Source organism: Hylobates moloch, unplaced genomic scaffold (genome assembly GCF_009828535.3).
Source record: "Hylobates moloch isolate HMO894 unplaced genomic scaffold, HMol_V3 SCAFFOLD_8, whole genome shotgun sequence".
NCBI classification, from domain to species: domain Eukaryota; kingdom Metazoa; phylum Chordata; class Mammalia; order Primates; family Hylobatidae; genus Hylobates; species Hylobates moloch.
Window position 1 is genome coordinate 83,899,311 of NW_026652283.1, and position 13,999 is coordinate 83,913,309.

The 13,999-nt window shown below is 39.7% G+C and overlaps 1 protein-coding gene across 2 annotated transcripts in view; it reads right to left on the reverse strand.

The window, feature by feature from the left end:
• LARS2 (leucyl-tRNA synthetase 2, mitochondrial) overlaps positions 1-13,999 on the reverse strand; it is a 171,736-nt gene that overhangs the window by 98,792 nt on the left and 58,945 nt on the right. For both annotated transcript variants that reach the window (XM_032161828.2, XM_032161829.2), the window contains exon 6: positions 11,910-11,999. In XM_032161828.2, the coding sequence (XP_032017719.1) occupies positions 11,910-11,999 (90 nt within the window). The remainder of the gene's footprint in view (positions 1-11,909; positions 12,000-13,999) is intronic.

Sequence of the window (13,999 nt, forward strand, 5' to 3'; positions counted from 1 at the left end):
TGAAACAAAATGGCACAATCTAGTGAGTACTCTTTTTTTTTTTTTTTTTTTTTGACACGGAGTGTCGCACTGTCGCCCGGGCTAGAGTGCAGTGGTGCGATCTTGGCTCACTGCAACCTCCACCTCCTAGGTTCCTGTGATTCTCCTGCCTCAGCCTCCCGAGTAGCTGGGATTACAGGTGCCCACCACCACACCTGGCTAATTTTTGTATTTTTAGTAGAGATGGGGTTTCACTATGTTGGCCAGGCTGGTCTCAAACGCCTGACCTTGTGATCCACCCGTCTTGGCTTCCCAAAGTGCTGGGATTACAGGCGTGAGCCACTGCACCTGACCTAAGTGAGTACTCATTTTATGAGACCATCCTGAGGTTTCTTACATGGGAGAGGGCCTGCAAATGCAATGGCTCTGCTCCGTGGAGTACTGCTTGGTAAAGAAACCACTTGCAAGTTGTACAAAGAACACATTAATTTCCTCTGTGCTTCCATCTTATTAGAATAGGCTTGGGAAGGAAGCCTTTAAGGATGTGTCTAAGTCAACTTTGGTATCTTATATGAAAGGATGAACTTATAGGATGGAAAATTTTAGCAAGCAGAATAAAAGAAGAAAAAATGGTACCTATTTAAAATTTGACAGAATAGGATTATTTTAGGGAAATAAATCTTCAGTGTACAACGATACATTTTTATAGTTACATACTCATGTAACCATCACTCATTTCAAGATAAAGCACATTTCCAGCACCCTAGAAAACTCTGTTGTGCCTTCTACCAATCAATACCTGCCCCCACAATGGTAGCTCTTCTGAGCTCTGTCTCCATGGATTCATTCAGCTGATAGAGCACGTAAAACATGTAGTCTTAACTATTATGAAAATTCATTATCTCCACCGAGTTCTAGTTAGTGTCTAATTTCATTTAAAATAAATACCTCTGCCATCTACATTCACACCTTTATGACATTCAGGTACCACTTGGTACAAAGAAGGGAATGAGTACAGAGGGGTGTGTTGGGGACTTAAAATATCCTGACTTCATACACATTTTTTGTAATTTTTTTTTTCTTTGAGACAGAGTTTTGCTCTTATTGCCCAGGCTGGATTGCAATGGTTGCGATCTTGGCTCACTGCAACCTCCACCTCCTGGGTTCAAGCAATTCTCCTGCCTCAGCCTCCTGGGTAGCTGGGATTACAGGCATGTACCATCAGGCCCAGCTAATTTTGTATTTTTAGTAGAGATGAGATTTCACTATATTGGTCAGGCTGGTCTAGAACTCTTGAACTCAGGTGATCCACCTGCCTCGGCCTCCCAAAGTACTGGGATTACAGGCGTGAGCCACCAGGCCTAGCCGTAAAATTTTTAATAAGCAATTCTAATAAGAGATTGTGTTCACTATTACCCATTTGCCCCTCCAGACCCTCTTCCTGCCCTGATCTGTGGCCCAAGAAGTTGACCTCTGTGACCTGCATTCCCTTGGACCCTTATCTTCTGGTTGGGTTCAACCAATGACAGGCATACTGGCTGCTTCCTGGCCATGGGCTGGCAGGGGTCATGTGCCTCTAGTGAAGGTCATCACCTCTCTTGGGCAGGTCTCTCCTACTGCTAAAGCTACTGCTCTCCCAGGTTCTATTAACTGCTCCCTAACGTTGCCCCTGCAGCCTACAGGCAGCAAAGGCATCCTTCTGCTGCCAGGGTCAAACGCATTGCCGTCCCTTCTGAGTTTCCCTGAACTCCACACAAATAGTCCTTCATGAAATTATCTTCAATTACTCCTTTTGGGTGTGCTCTCTCTTTCCTGCTGGGACCCTGACTGATCCAGAGACATGTCTAAAAGTTACATAAAAAGTAGGGGTGAGGGGAGGCTAACCCATCTGTGGGTTGTAATTTGTGGGCTGAGATTTTACAACTAGAAGCAGTACCCCCATTGGAAAATTTAAGTATGTGAATTCTAGAGTTGGGTGGGAAAGACATGCATTTGTTTCCCTTCTAAGATAGGGTTCCCAAAAGACTTGACTTAACAAGCACATAGAGACAAAATATGGGACAAAAGTACCTTAGACCTAAAAACTTTAATGAACCAAAGGTCCATTTCCTTATCTATTATCCCTGCCTGTATTACGGGGTTGGAGAGAAGGGTACCACTTAATTATTTCTGCTGCTGCTGCTGCTTCTTTTTTTTTTTTTTTTTTTTTTTTTTTTGAGACAGGGTTTCACTTTTTTTTTTTTTTTTTTTTTTTTGAGACAGGGTTTCACTCTGTCATCCAGGCAGGGGTGCAGTGGCACAATCTCAGCTCACTGCAACCTCCGCCTCCTGGGTTCAAGTGATTCTCCTGCCTCAGCCTCCCGAGTAGCAGGGACTCTAGGCGCCCACCACCATGCCCAGCTAATTTTTGTATTTTTAGTAGAGACAGGGTTTCACCGTGTTGGCCAGGCTGGTCTCGAACTCCTGACCTCAGGTGAACTGCCTGCTTCAGTCTCCCAAAGTGCTGGGATTACAGGAGTGAGTCACCACACCCAGTCTTAATTATTTCTTTTAAAACAATTATTGACAAATCATAATTGTATTTATGGAATACAGTGTGATATTTTGATATATGTACACAATGTAGAATAATTAAGCAATTAAAATACCCATCACCTCACTTACTTAACATTTTTTGTGGTGATAAATTTACTCTTTCAGTTATCTTGAAATATACAAAACATTATGACTGACTAGAGTCACCCTCCTGTGCAGTAGATCTCCAAATGTATTCCTGCAGTCCAGCTGAAACTTTGTACTCCTGACAGTAACTTCCCATTCCCTTGCTCCACCCCTACCCCTCCAGCCTCTGGTAACCATCATTCTACTCTCTACTTCTATGAATTCAATGTTTTTTAGGATTCCACATAAAAGTGAGATCACATGATATTTGCCTTTCTGTGCCTGGATTATTTCACTTAGCACAATGTCTTCTAGATTCATCCCTGTCATTCCCAAATGACAGAATTTTACTGTTTTTTGAAGCTGAATACTATTCCATTGTGTATATACTCCACATTTTCTTTATTCATTTGTCTGTTGATGGACACTTAGGTTGATTCCATATCTTGGCTACTGTGAATAGCACTGCAGTTAACATGGGTGTACAGATATCCCTCCGACACACTGATTTCAGTTCCTTTGGATATACTCCCAGAAGTGGGATTGCTGGATCATATGGTAGTTCCATTTTTCATTTTCTGAGGAACCTCCATGCTGTTTTCCATAATGGCTATAGCAACTTACATTTCTACCCACAGGGTACGCAGGTTCTGGAAGGGTTCCACTTAAAATAACAGGTAGAAAGAAAGGACCAAGTACTGCTTAGTAATGTAGACAGTTCATTCAAGAGGCATCTCCCCACTCCAGACAACCCATGCACAACTAAAACTGTATGAAATATAAAAGAAAGGTAGACAAAGAGTACCGTATATCCCTCCACCTCTGCCTCTTGTCCCTGGCAAGCCTCAGAGGATTTGGAAGAAGTGAACACTTGGTACTGCAGATTGCAAGAACAAATAGGACTGTATTTTCTTATCAACATTTCCCACATGGCCTGGCATCTCTCAGGCTCTAGGTTACAAAATACAGTGAGGAAGGTGTGCTCCTAAGAGGTTTGCACATCATAATAAAACCCAGGCATCGAATGAAAGAAAAGAAAAGCAAAACACAAAGGCAATTTATCCCCCTCATGAAAGACTTGGGGGGAAGGGGAAAAACACCAAAAGAAATAGTGTCTCGAAAGATGCATCATCTGTGAGAATCCACATGATTTCTTTCCAGAACTCCAATCCACCTCAGCCACAGAGTTGCAGATTCAGGCTCAGACTTTCCAAAAGTGGTTAAATTAGGAGTTGTCAAAATCCAGGGCCCTCAGGCTCAGGGAGCACAGCACCTGCAACCCCTTGAAGCCCTGGAGTTGCTTCCTAAATCCCTTTGCTCAGGTCTCCTCTCTTGGACAACTGTCTCTATCAATAGCTGCCCTCATCCAGCAATCCTGGATTTCCACATTTTGAACATTTACTTGGATGAACATGCTGATTTTTAAGCAAGAACAGTCTTATGAATAGGATATAATTTCTGGGCAACTTCACTGACTCTATTCATTTCCCTGGTTGGCATTTATGCTGTCTATCACCTACTGAAGCCAATTCCATGTTCCTTTGTAGTTAACTAGCCTTATTTGTAAAATAAAGTCAAGCCTGTATTGAAATGAACCTTAAATTAACACTGAAATCACTAAAACACCTGCAAACACACTGAGCTCTGGGTCGATTTTACCCACTGCTTCCCTCACAATAGTTATCTGGGAATACCACAGAATTGGACATTCCAAATAAGGTAATTTCCCCACGTATTAAAGGGTTAAACATTAGGACTAATATTTTTTGCTTGAGTGACTTGTGGGAAGCATTTAGGAAGCATTTTAAAAATGCACCTCATAACACAATTACAAACACAAAGGAGCCATGTTCATAAAGGGTCAAATCTGCACAGTGATCAGTGGGAGCAGGGATTTTTGTCTCCTCTCTACTCTTCTTTGCCATTAGGCTCTTGGAGGTGTAGGTGACTTCGGGCTCCCTTGGGGATCATGTGGGCAGTATTCTCCTAATTTTGTGTTTATCAGCTTTCCAATCTGTGACACAGCAGCTGTGGTGCTTGCTGCCCCAGCCAGCCCTACTGTTCCAAACCCTCACGCCTCTCATCTCATTGTTACCATTCCTCCTCTTCCCTCAGATCCTCCTTGCCTTGCCTCCCTGCCTCACCCTTCACACAGGGTGCCTGTCCCTTCTAGATCACACCCACCATCAGCATGCTTTTGTCTCTTGGCCAGCGTATCACTCCTCCGGCCCTTGGCTACTCTCCATTGTTTTCCCCGCCTCTCTCTCCTCAAGCTCTGCTTTTCTTTTCTTTGTTTTTTTTTTTTTTTTTTTTTTTAAACTATCAAAGACCTTTTCTGAATATACTGTCAGCTTCAGGTTCCAGAAGGCTAGTAAAATATATATTTTAGGGTATTGATTTTTTTCAAGGTCTGTTAGCTTCTTTCTTCACAAAGCATGCTTAACTAAGGAACATCACATAGGTCTTATAAAGTATCTAGCTCTCAAAATCAATCTTGCTCTATTCCATCCAGAATGGGCCTGAATTTGGACTGAGTCCAGGGGTAGCCCACAAGGCTACCGTTTGTTACTGTCACCACATTCCAAAGCCACAAGGAGGTACCGTGGAAGAGGTGCCAGTGTGTAGCAATTCTTTCAGTATGCTTCCTGAAGCCAAGGCCATGCTGCAAACTTAGCTTTACCTAGTGGGTAAATTAGCACCATCACCAGCTGCTATTAAATTCATGTAGACAGCTAAAGACAGACTCATAAATTAGGGGACTCATCCTCATTCCCTAGAATGTCCCAGCATAATAAACCATTAATAACTATATCCACCATCCAAGGCTAAATACCAGCACAAGACTGATAATCAACAAGTACCATACAGGAAAAAGAACTTTGAAGAGAGATCAAGAGGATTCCAGATAAGCAACTCCAGATAAAAAATGCACAAGGAACTAGAAAAGCAAGAACAAACCAAACTCAAAATTAGTAGAAGGAATGAAATAATAAAGATCAGAGTAGAAATAAATGAAATTGAGACTAAAAAAAAGAAAAGGAAAAGGCCAACAAAATAAAAAACTTGGTTTTTGAAAACTCACACAAAATCAACAAACTTTTACCTAGACTAGGAAAAAAAGAGCCAAATAAATAAAATCACAGACAGAAAAAGAAACATTAAAACTTTTACCATAGAAATACAAAGGATCATTACAGACTATTATGAACAACTATACATCAACAAATGGGAAAACCTAGAAGAAATGGATGAATTCCTGGACACACACACAACCTACCAAGATCGAACCACGAAGTAATTGAAAACCTGAATAGAACAAGTCATGAGTTCAAAGCAGTAATATAAAGTCTTCCATCAAAGAAAAGACCAAGACCTGATGGATTCACTGCTGAATTCTACCATTTAAAGAAAACTAATACCCATTCTTCTCAAACTCTTCCAGAAAGAGGGAATTCTTCCAAACTCATTCTATAAAGCCAGCATTACCCTGATATCTAAACCAGACAAAGACATAACAAAAAAGAAAACTATAGGCCAATATCCCTCATAAATAGAGATGCAAAAATCCTCAACAAAATAGTAGTAAACAGAATTCAACAACACATTAAAAAGATCATTCACCATGATCAACGGATTCATCCCAGGGATGCAAGGATGGTTCAACATACAGAAATCAATAAATGTCATGTCATATGACAGAATCAAGGACACATAATTTCCGAACACATAATTTCCACAGATGCTAAAAAAGCATTCAATAAAATTCAACATCCTTCATGATAAAAAAAAAAAAAAACCTCAACAAATCGGGTATAGTAGGAACACACCTCAACATGATAAAGACTATATATGACAAGCCTATAGCTAGTATCACACTGAATGGGAAAAAATTGAAAGCCTTTCCACTAAGATCTGGAACAAGACAAGGATTACCACTTTCATCACTTTTATTCAACATAGTACTGGAAGTCCTAACCAGGGCAATTAGGCAAGAGAAAGAAATAAATGGCAACTAAACTGGAAAGGAAGAAGTCAAATTATTCTTGTTTGCAGACAACATGATTTTATATTTAGAAAAACCTAAAGATTCCAACCAAAAAACTTAGACTTGATAAATGAATTTAGTAAAGTTGCAGGATACAAAATCAACACACAGAAATCAGCAGCATTTCTGTATGTTAACAATGATCAATCTGAAAAAGAAATCAAGAAAGTAATCCCATTTATAAGAGTTACAAATAAAATACCTAGGAGTAAATTTAAGCAAGGTTAAAGATCTCTAAGGAAAACTACAAAACATTGATGATAGTAACTGAAAAGGACAAACAAAAAATGCAAAAATATACTATGTTCATGGATTGGAAGAATATTGTTAAAATGCACAAACTACACAAAGTGATCTACAGATTCAAAGCAATCCCTATCAAAATATCAATGACATTCTTTACAGAAATAGAAAAAACAACACTAAAATCTGTATGGAACCACAAAAGACCCTGAATAGCCAAAGCAATCCTGAGCAAAAACAGAACAAAGCTGAAAGCATCACACTACCTGATTTCAAATTATACTAAAAAACTATTGTAACCCAAAAAGCATGGTACTAGCATAAAAGGAGACAGACCAATGAAACGAAACAGAGAACCCAAATATAAATCCATGTACTTACAGTCAACTCATTTTTGACAAAGGTTCTAAGAACATACACTGGGGAAAAGACAGTCTCTTTAATAAATGTTGCTGGGAAAACTGGATATCCATATACAGAGGAATGAAACTAAATCCTCATTTTTCACCATATAAAAAATAAACTCAAAATAGATTAAAGACTTAAATATAAGACCGAAAACTATGAAACTACTAGAATAAAACATTAGGGAAACACTACAGGACATTGGCTTGGACAAATTTTTTTTTTTGGGTAAGACCACAAAAGCACAAGCAATAAAAGCAAAAACAGACAAATGGGATTATATCAAGCAAAAAAGCTTCTGCACAGCAAAGGAAACAATTAAGAGTGAAGAGATAGCCTACAGAAGGGGAAAAAATATTCACAAATTATTCATCTGACAAGAGATTAATAACCAGAATATATAAGGAATCCAAATAACTCAATAGCAAAAAACAAACAAAAATCCAAATACTCCAATTAGAAAATAGGCAAAAGACCTGTATAGACATTTCTCAAAAAAAAAGACATACAAATGGCTAAAAGGTATACAAAAAAAATGTTTAATATCATTAATCATCAGGGAAGTACAAATCAAAACCACAATGAAACATAATTTCACTCAGTTAAAATGGCTTCTATTAAAAGATGGAGTAACAGATGCTGGTGAGAATATGGAGAAAGGGGAACCCTCATACACTGTATGAAAAACAGTAAGGCGGTTCCTTGTAAAATTAAAAACAAAACTACCACATGATTCAGCAATCCCACTGCTGGGTATATATCCAAAGGAATTGAAATCAGTATTACCGAAGAGATATCTGCACTCCTATGCTTATTGTGGCACTATTCACAATAGCCAAGATATCAATCAACCCAAGTGTCCATCAGTGGATTAATGGATTTTTAAAATGTGGTCTATACACACTATGGAATATTATTTGGCCATAAAAAAGAATAAAATCCTCTAATTTACAGTAATATGAATGGAACTGGAGGGTACCATGTGACATAAGCCAGGCATAGAAATTACAAATATCAAATGTTCTCACTCATATGTGAGAGCTTAAAAAAGTGTATCTCATGGATGTAGAGTGTAGAATGGTGGCTGCCAGGGGCTGGGAAAGGAAGGGGAGAGAGGGGGGGATAAAAAGACAATGGTTAATGGGTACAAAAACACAGTTAGATAAAAGGAATATGTTCTAGCATTTGATAATATAGTAGGGAAATTACAGTTAACAATAATTTATTGTATGTTTCAAAATAGCTAGAAGAAATGTAATCATTTCCAACACAAAGAAAGATAAATGTTTGAGGTGATGGATATCCCAATTACCCTGATTTGATCATGACACACTGTATACATGTATCAAATATCACATGTAAAGTATGTACAACTATGATATATCAATTTAAAAACCCCCCCAAAAACAAAACCCTCTAAAACTACATCCACGGAATAAAACTTTTTTAAAAAGAGTTTTAAGAAAATGTTTTTCAAAAGGTGAAATTAATTTTCTGCCAAGTAGAGGTCTTTATGTTCATATTTGCAGCTGAAAATACTTTTGTTTTGTGAAAGCAACAGCAGATTCTTTTTGCAATAGAACTGAACATTTGGTGGACAGTGCTTGTTAAGAACAAAAGACTTAAAACACTCCAGCTATGTTTAGTAATGCTCTGCTCAAATACTATTCCTAAATGTTCATTTACCTGAGTTATTTTGGTTAAATATGCTTTACAAAGTATATTTCTAAAGTCAGTTAACTTTATAAAGTTTATTCCAAAAATTTGTATTTTGAAATAAACCACAGAAATAGAATGCTAATAGCAATGTTTTCTGTTTTAAGGCCAATTTGAAAATAGCTATCCAATAAAAGGACATTGCTATGGTCTGAATGTGTCCCCCAAAGTTCATGCGTTGGAGACTTAATCCCTAATGCAACAGTGTTAAGAGGTGGGACATTTCAGAGGTGATTAGGTCATGAGGGCTCTGCTTTCATGAATAAATTGATGTTGCTAGCACGGGTGTGGGTTAGTTATCAAGAGTGGGCTTGTTATAAAAGTGAGTTCAGCTGGGTATGGTGGCTCATGCCTATAATCTCAGCACTTTGGGAGGCTGAGGCAGGAAGACCACCTGAGTTTGGGAGTTTGAGACCAGTCTGACCAACATGGAGAAACCTGTCTCTACTAAAACTACAAAAATTAGCTGGGTGTGGTGGCGCATGCCTGTAATCCCAGCTACTCAGGAGGCTGAGGCAGGAGAATTGCTTGAACCCGGGAGGCAGAGGTTGCAGTGAGCTGAGATCACACCATTGCGCTCCAACCTGGGCAACAAGAGCAAGACTCTGTCTCAAAAAAAAAAAAAAAAATAGTGAGTTAAGCTCCCCCTTGCTCCCTCCCTCACACTCTCCCTCTCTCTTGCCTTCTCACCTTCCACTGCAGGATGATGCAGCAAAAAGGCCCTTGCCAGAGGCTGGCACCTTGATATTGGACTTCCCAGCCTCCAAAACTATGAGGAAATACATTTCTGCTGTTTAAATTCTGTTTAAAACTGTTAAAATACCAGTCTCAAGTATTCTATTGTGTTGGGAACAAGCCCCCAAAATCTGGCCATAAACTGGCCCCAAAACTGGCCATAAACAAAATCTCCGCAACACTGTGACATGTTCATGATGGCCATGAAGCCCACACTGGAAGGTTGTGGGTTTACCGGAATGAGGGCAAGGAACACCTGGCCTGCCCAGGGCGGAAAACCGCTTAAAGGCATTCTTAAGCCACAAACAATAGCATGAGCAGTCTGTGCCTTAAGAACATGCTCCTGCTGCAGTTAACTAGCCCAACCTATTCCTTTAATTTGGCCCATCCCTTCCTTTCCCATAAGGGATACTTTTAGTTAATTTAATATCTATAGAAACAATGCTAATGACTGCCTTGCTGTTAATAAATATGTGGGTAAATTTCTGTTCGGGGCTCTCAGCTCTGAAGGCTGTGAGACCCCTGATTTCCCACTTCACACCTCTATATTTCTGTGTGTGTGTGTGTGTGTGTGTGTGTGTGTGTGTGTGTGTGTGTGTGTGTGTGTTTAATTCCTCTAGCGCTGCTGGGTTAGGGTCTCCCTGACCAAGATGGTCTTGGCACTACTGTAGCAGTACAAACCAACTAAGACAGAGATCTACCTGGAAAAAAACCAAGACTAAATCCTGACCAAGCAGCAGTGTGGGGGTGGAGGCAACCTAGCAGGTCCTCCCAGCCAGAGCTGACTGGGAGCAGCCTAGTGTGGATTTCTCCATCTGGTCATGTGTTTTGGTCTTTTCCTCATAAACACCATCTCTTTTTAGTCAAAAAGCCAATATTTGTTAAGGAATAAAACACTATTTTTTACCTCAGCTCTTTCCTCTCCTTTTGCCTTACCCCAGTAGGTTGATGGGCTCAAGGGAGCCTCTTACCTCACCGTCTTGAGTAACTGGGACTAATTTTTTCCTACTTTTTGTAGAGACAGGGTCTCACTGTGTTTCCCAGGCTGGTCTTGAACTCCTGGCCTCAAGCAATCCTCCTGCGTCAATCTCCCAAAGTGCTGGGATTACAGGTGTGAGCCACTGTGCCCAGCTCTGACTTTTTAAATACTATTTAATTTTAATTACTTTAAACTTAAATTTAAGCAACCACATGTGGCTAGTGGCTATCATCCTGGGCAGTTCTAGGCCACACTATGATGCTCTTGCCTCATCTCCCACCATTCCAAGTCTTACCTACCATTATTGAGCTCCCACCATAACGAACACTTCCATTTCTCAGGAGGCCACTGTGATAGCTGTTCTTTAACTATTACCTTTAATCTTTCCAAGAACCCTGTGTCTTCATCCATTTTCTGCTACTGTAATAGAATACCACAGACTGGGTAATTTATTGATAGAAGTTTATTTGGCTGATTCTGGAGGTCAGGAAGTCCAAGAGCATGGTGCCAACATCTGCAAGGGCCTCTGTGCTGCATTTTCCCATAGCAGTAAGTAGAATAGCAAGTGAGAGTATGACACACATACACAGAGAATTTGGCTGAACTCATCCTTTTATTGGGAGCTCATTCCCACAATAATAACATTAATCCACTTATTAGGACAGGGCTGTCATGACCCATTCACTTCTTAAAGGTTCCTCTTCTTAAACCCATCACAATGGCAATTAAATTTCAACATGGGTTTTGGAGGGGACATCTAAACCATAGTACCCCACAAGGAAAATGTCCCCATTCCCATTTAGCAGATACAAAACCATGTTTCCTAGAGGTTAAGTTACCCAGCTGTTCACACAGCTGTGACAGGGAGCTGAGCTAGGATTTGAGAAGCCTGTGTTCTTTCTTCTTATGCCCTCTCCTTGTTCTCATTACAGGAACCAGACAATAGGTTATGTGGTAAGAATTCAAGGGTAAAAGAAGCCCAGACCCTGTCTTGATGACACTAAACTTAAGTAGGAAGTAGTTACCTTCTGGGTCTGCTGTGACTGATTTTATGAACTTGAGGTAGCGTTCATTTTCACTGCTACTACAATGATGTATCCTAAAGAGATTCACTGAATTTTAAAAGTCCAGCTAATTTTAACTTACCTCCTTTTGATAGGCCAGCCCAGCCTCATACAGTTTAATAAAGAGATACTGAGTCCACTTGTAGTAATCTGGCAAACACGTAGTTATTTCCTGCCAACAAAGAAGAAAAATAATGTACAGGCCATTATAAACATCCCCCCAGCCATGCATGCATCAGGCTTGCAACTGAATTTTTTGAAAAGTAATGAAATCACAAAAATATTTACCAGCTCAAAATATTTTCACCAGTTTGTAAAGTAAGGAGAACCACAATTTATTCTGGAAAGAGATGTTATTGAAATGCCACCTACAACTTTCTGAAAGCATGTTCAATGAGAAACTCAACTTCAAGTCTTTTGCACACCTCCTGCCCACTCATCTATGGCACTAACAAGTGAACTACATTGTACAAAATTGGGTATTAACATTTTTGTCAGCACAAACATACACTGGGGGCCTGATGCTTATTCACAAATGTAGTTCATTTTGAAAGCAATCACAAAATTCAAGAGGAATCTGCCTGCCTCAGTATGATCCTCATTTGAAAATACATCTTGTGTTTCCACATAAAACTGGGGCCTAGTGGCTCCTTTAGACTCGTATATTCCATTTATTCCATTATGTGAATCAGGCTGTTGTTTACTTAGGAAGAACAATTAAAAACATTAAACTTAGTAAGAAACCACTTGGTTTATATTTCCAAGCCTAAATCAAAGGTTCCCAAAATTTACTTTCTGTCCTAAAAACACATTTGTTATAGAATTCTTAAAAACAGAATTTACAGTTGATAAAGTCAAATAAGCATAAAACCTCTACACTGTCACGTTTCTTTTCTAGTGCTCTTTAACTTCAAAAACTGATTAATACAGAAATGAATGATGGGAGGGAATGTTTCAAATGACTCCGTTTGTAACAGACTTCTTTATTTTTAAGAGACAGAAGTCTTGCTCTGTCGCCAAGGCTGAAGTGCAGCGGTGTGTGATTGTGCCTCACTGTAGTCTCGAACTCCTGGGCTCAAATGACCCTCCCTCCTCAGCCTCCCCAGTAGCTGGGACTACAGGTGTGTGCCACCACGCCTTGTAATAAACTTTTGATAGAAGGCATACTTTTACCAAAAGTGCAAACAATTCAGTCTTCCTTAAGATGAATAAATGAGACAGCTTCAAACCCCGACTTTGGGCGTGTGGTAGGAACTAAGCAGGGTGTCAGGTAAACATCTGTGCCCCCAGTGGGTTATTTTTCTTATGTAAGACTCTTGAGTCCTTTTTTGTGCTGTTTTATAAAAATAGCAGAGTAATAACTATTAGAAAGCAATTCTTTTGAAGGGAAAATAACTCAACTCTGATTATTGGCTCTACCTTCTCACTTCAAGGCAACTAGTGAACCACCAGCCAGTCAAAGGGCTTTGCCCACCTTGTAGCTGTCCACCTAGGCCAGCTTCCACAACACAAAAGCCATAATTTCTGAGCCATGCATACGACGCAGCCTGCTCTGGCTTCCAGCTTCACAGATGTCTACAGGGGTGTCGTGCACAAAGATCTTCACCAACTCAAGAACCTAACCAGCACTCTGCCAATGGGCTTGCTCCCCAAAACCTCCAAATTCATCCTCATCCATCATCTTTTCCTCCCCAGCTACCCCTCCAGCTAGCATGGCACAGAACTTGTTTTCCTCAGTTTTCTAGACAAGGAACTTAAAAACTTCCACTGTTAACAAAACCCAGGGCAGGAGCTATGTTTGGTCTATTTCATTTTGCTCATTGTTGTACGCTCAGGTCCTGGCACATTGAGGCACCCAAAACTGTTGCTGAAGGAAGAATAAACTAGATAGAGATAGGAACTACTGATGTTGAATCAAATTTGATTCCTTCATGTAGGTGTCACCACAAAATTCAAATTATTACACTGTTGTCCCCAAGATGAACTGGGATAGGGGATGTGGGTAAGGGGTGGAGGTAGTATGGTAAAAATATTCCTAGACTTGGTCATTGTGGATATATCTTTTTATTTTTAAAAAATCTTTACCCACTAGAGGTTTAAAAAGTGTGTGAAATAATTTTGAGAAAATAATGAGAATTGTTAAATCTAAGGGATAGAGGTTCAATACTTTCT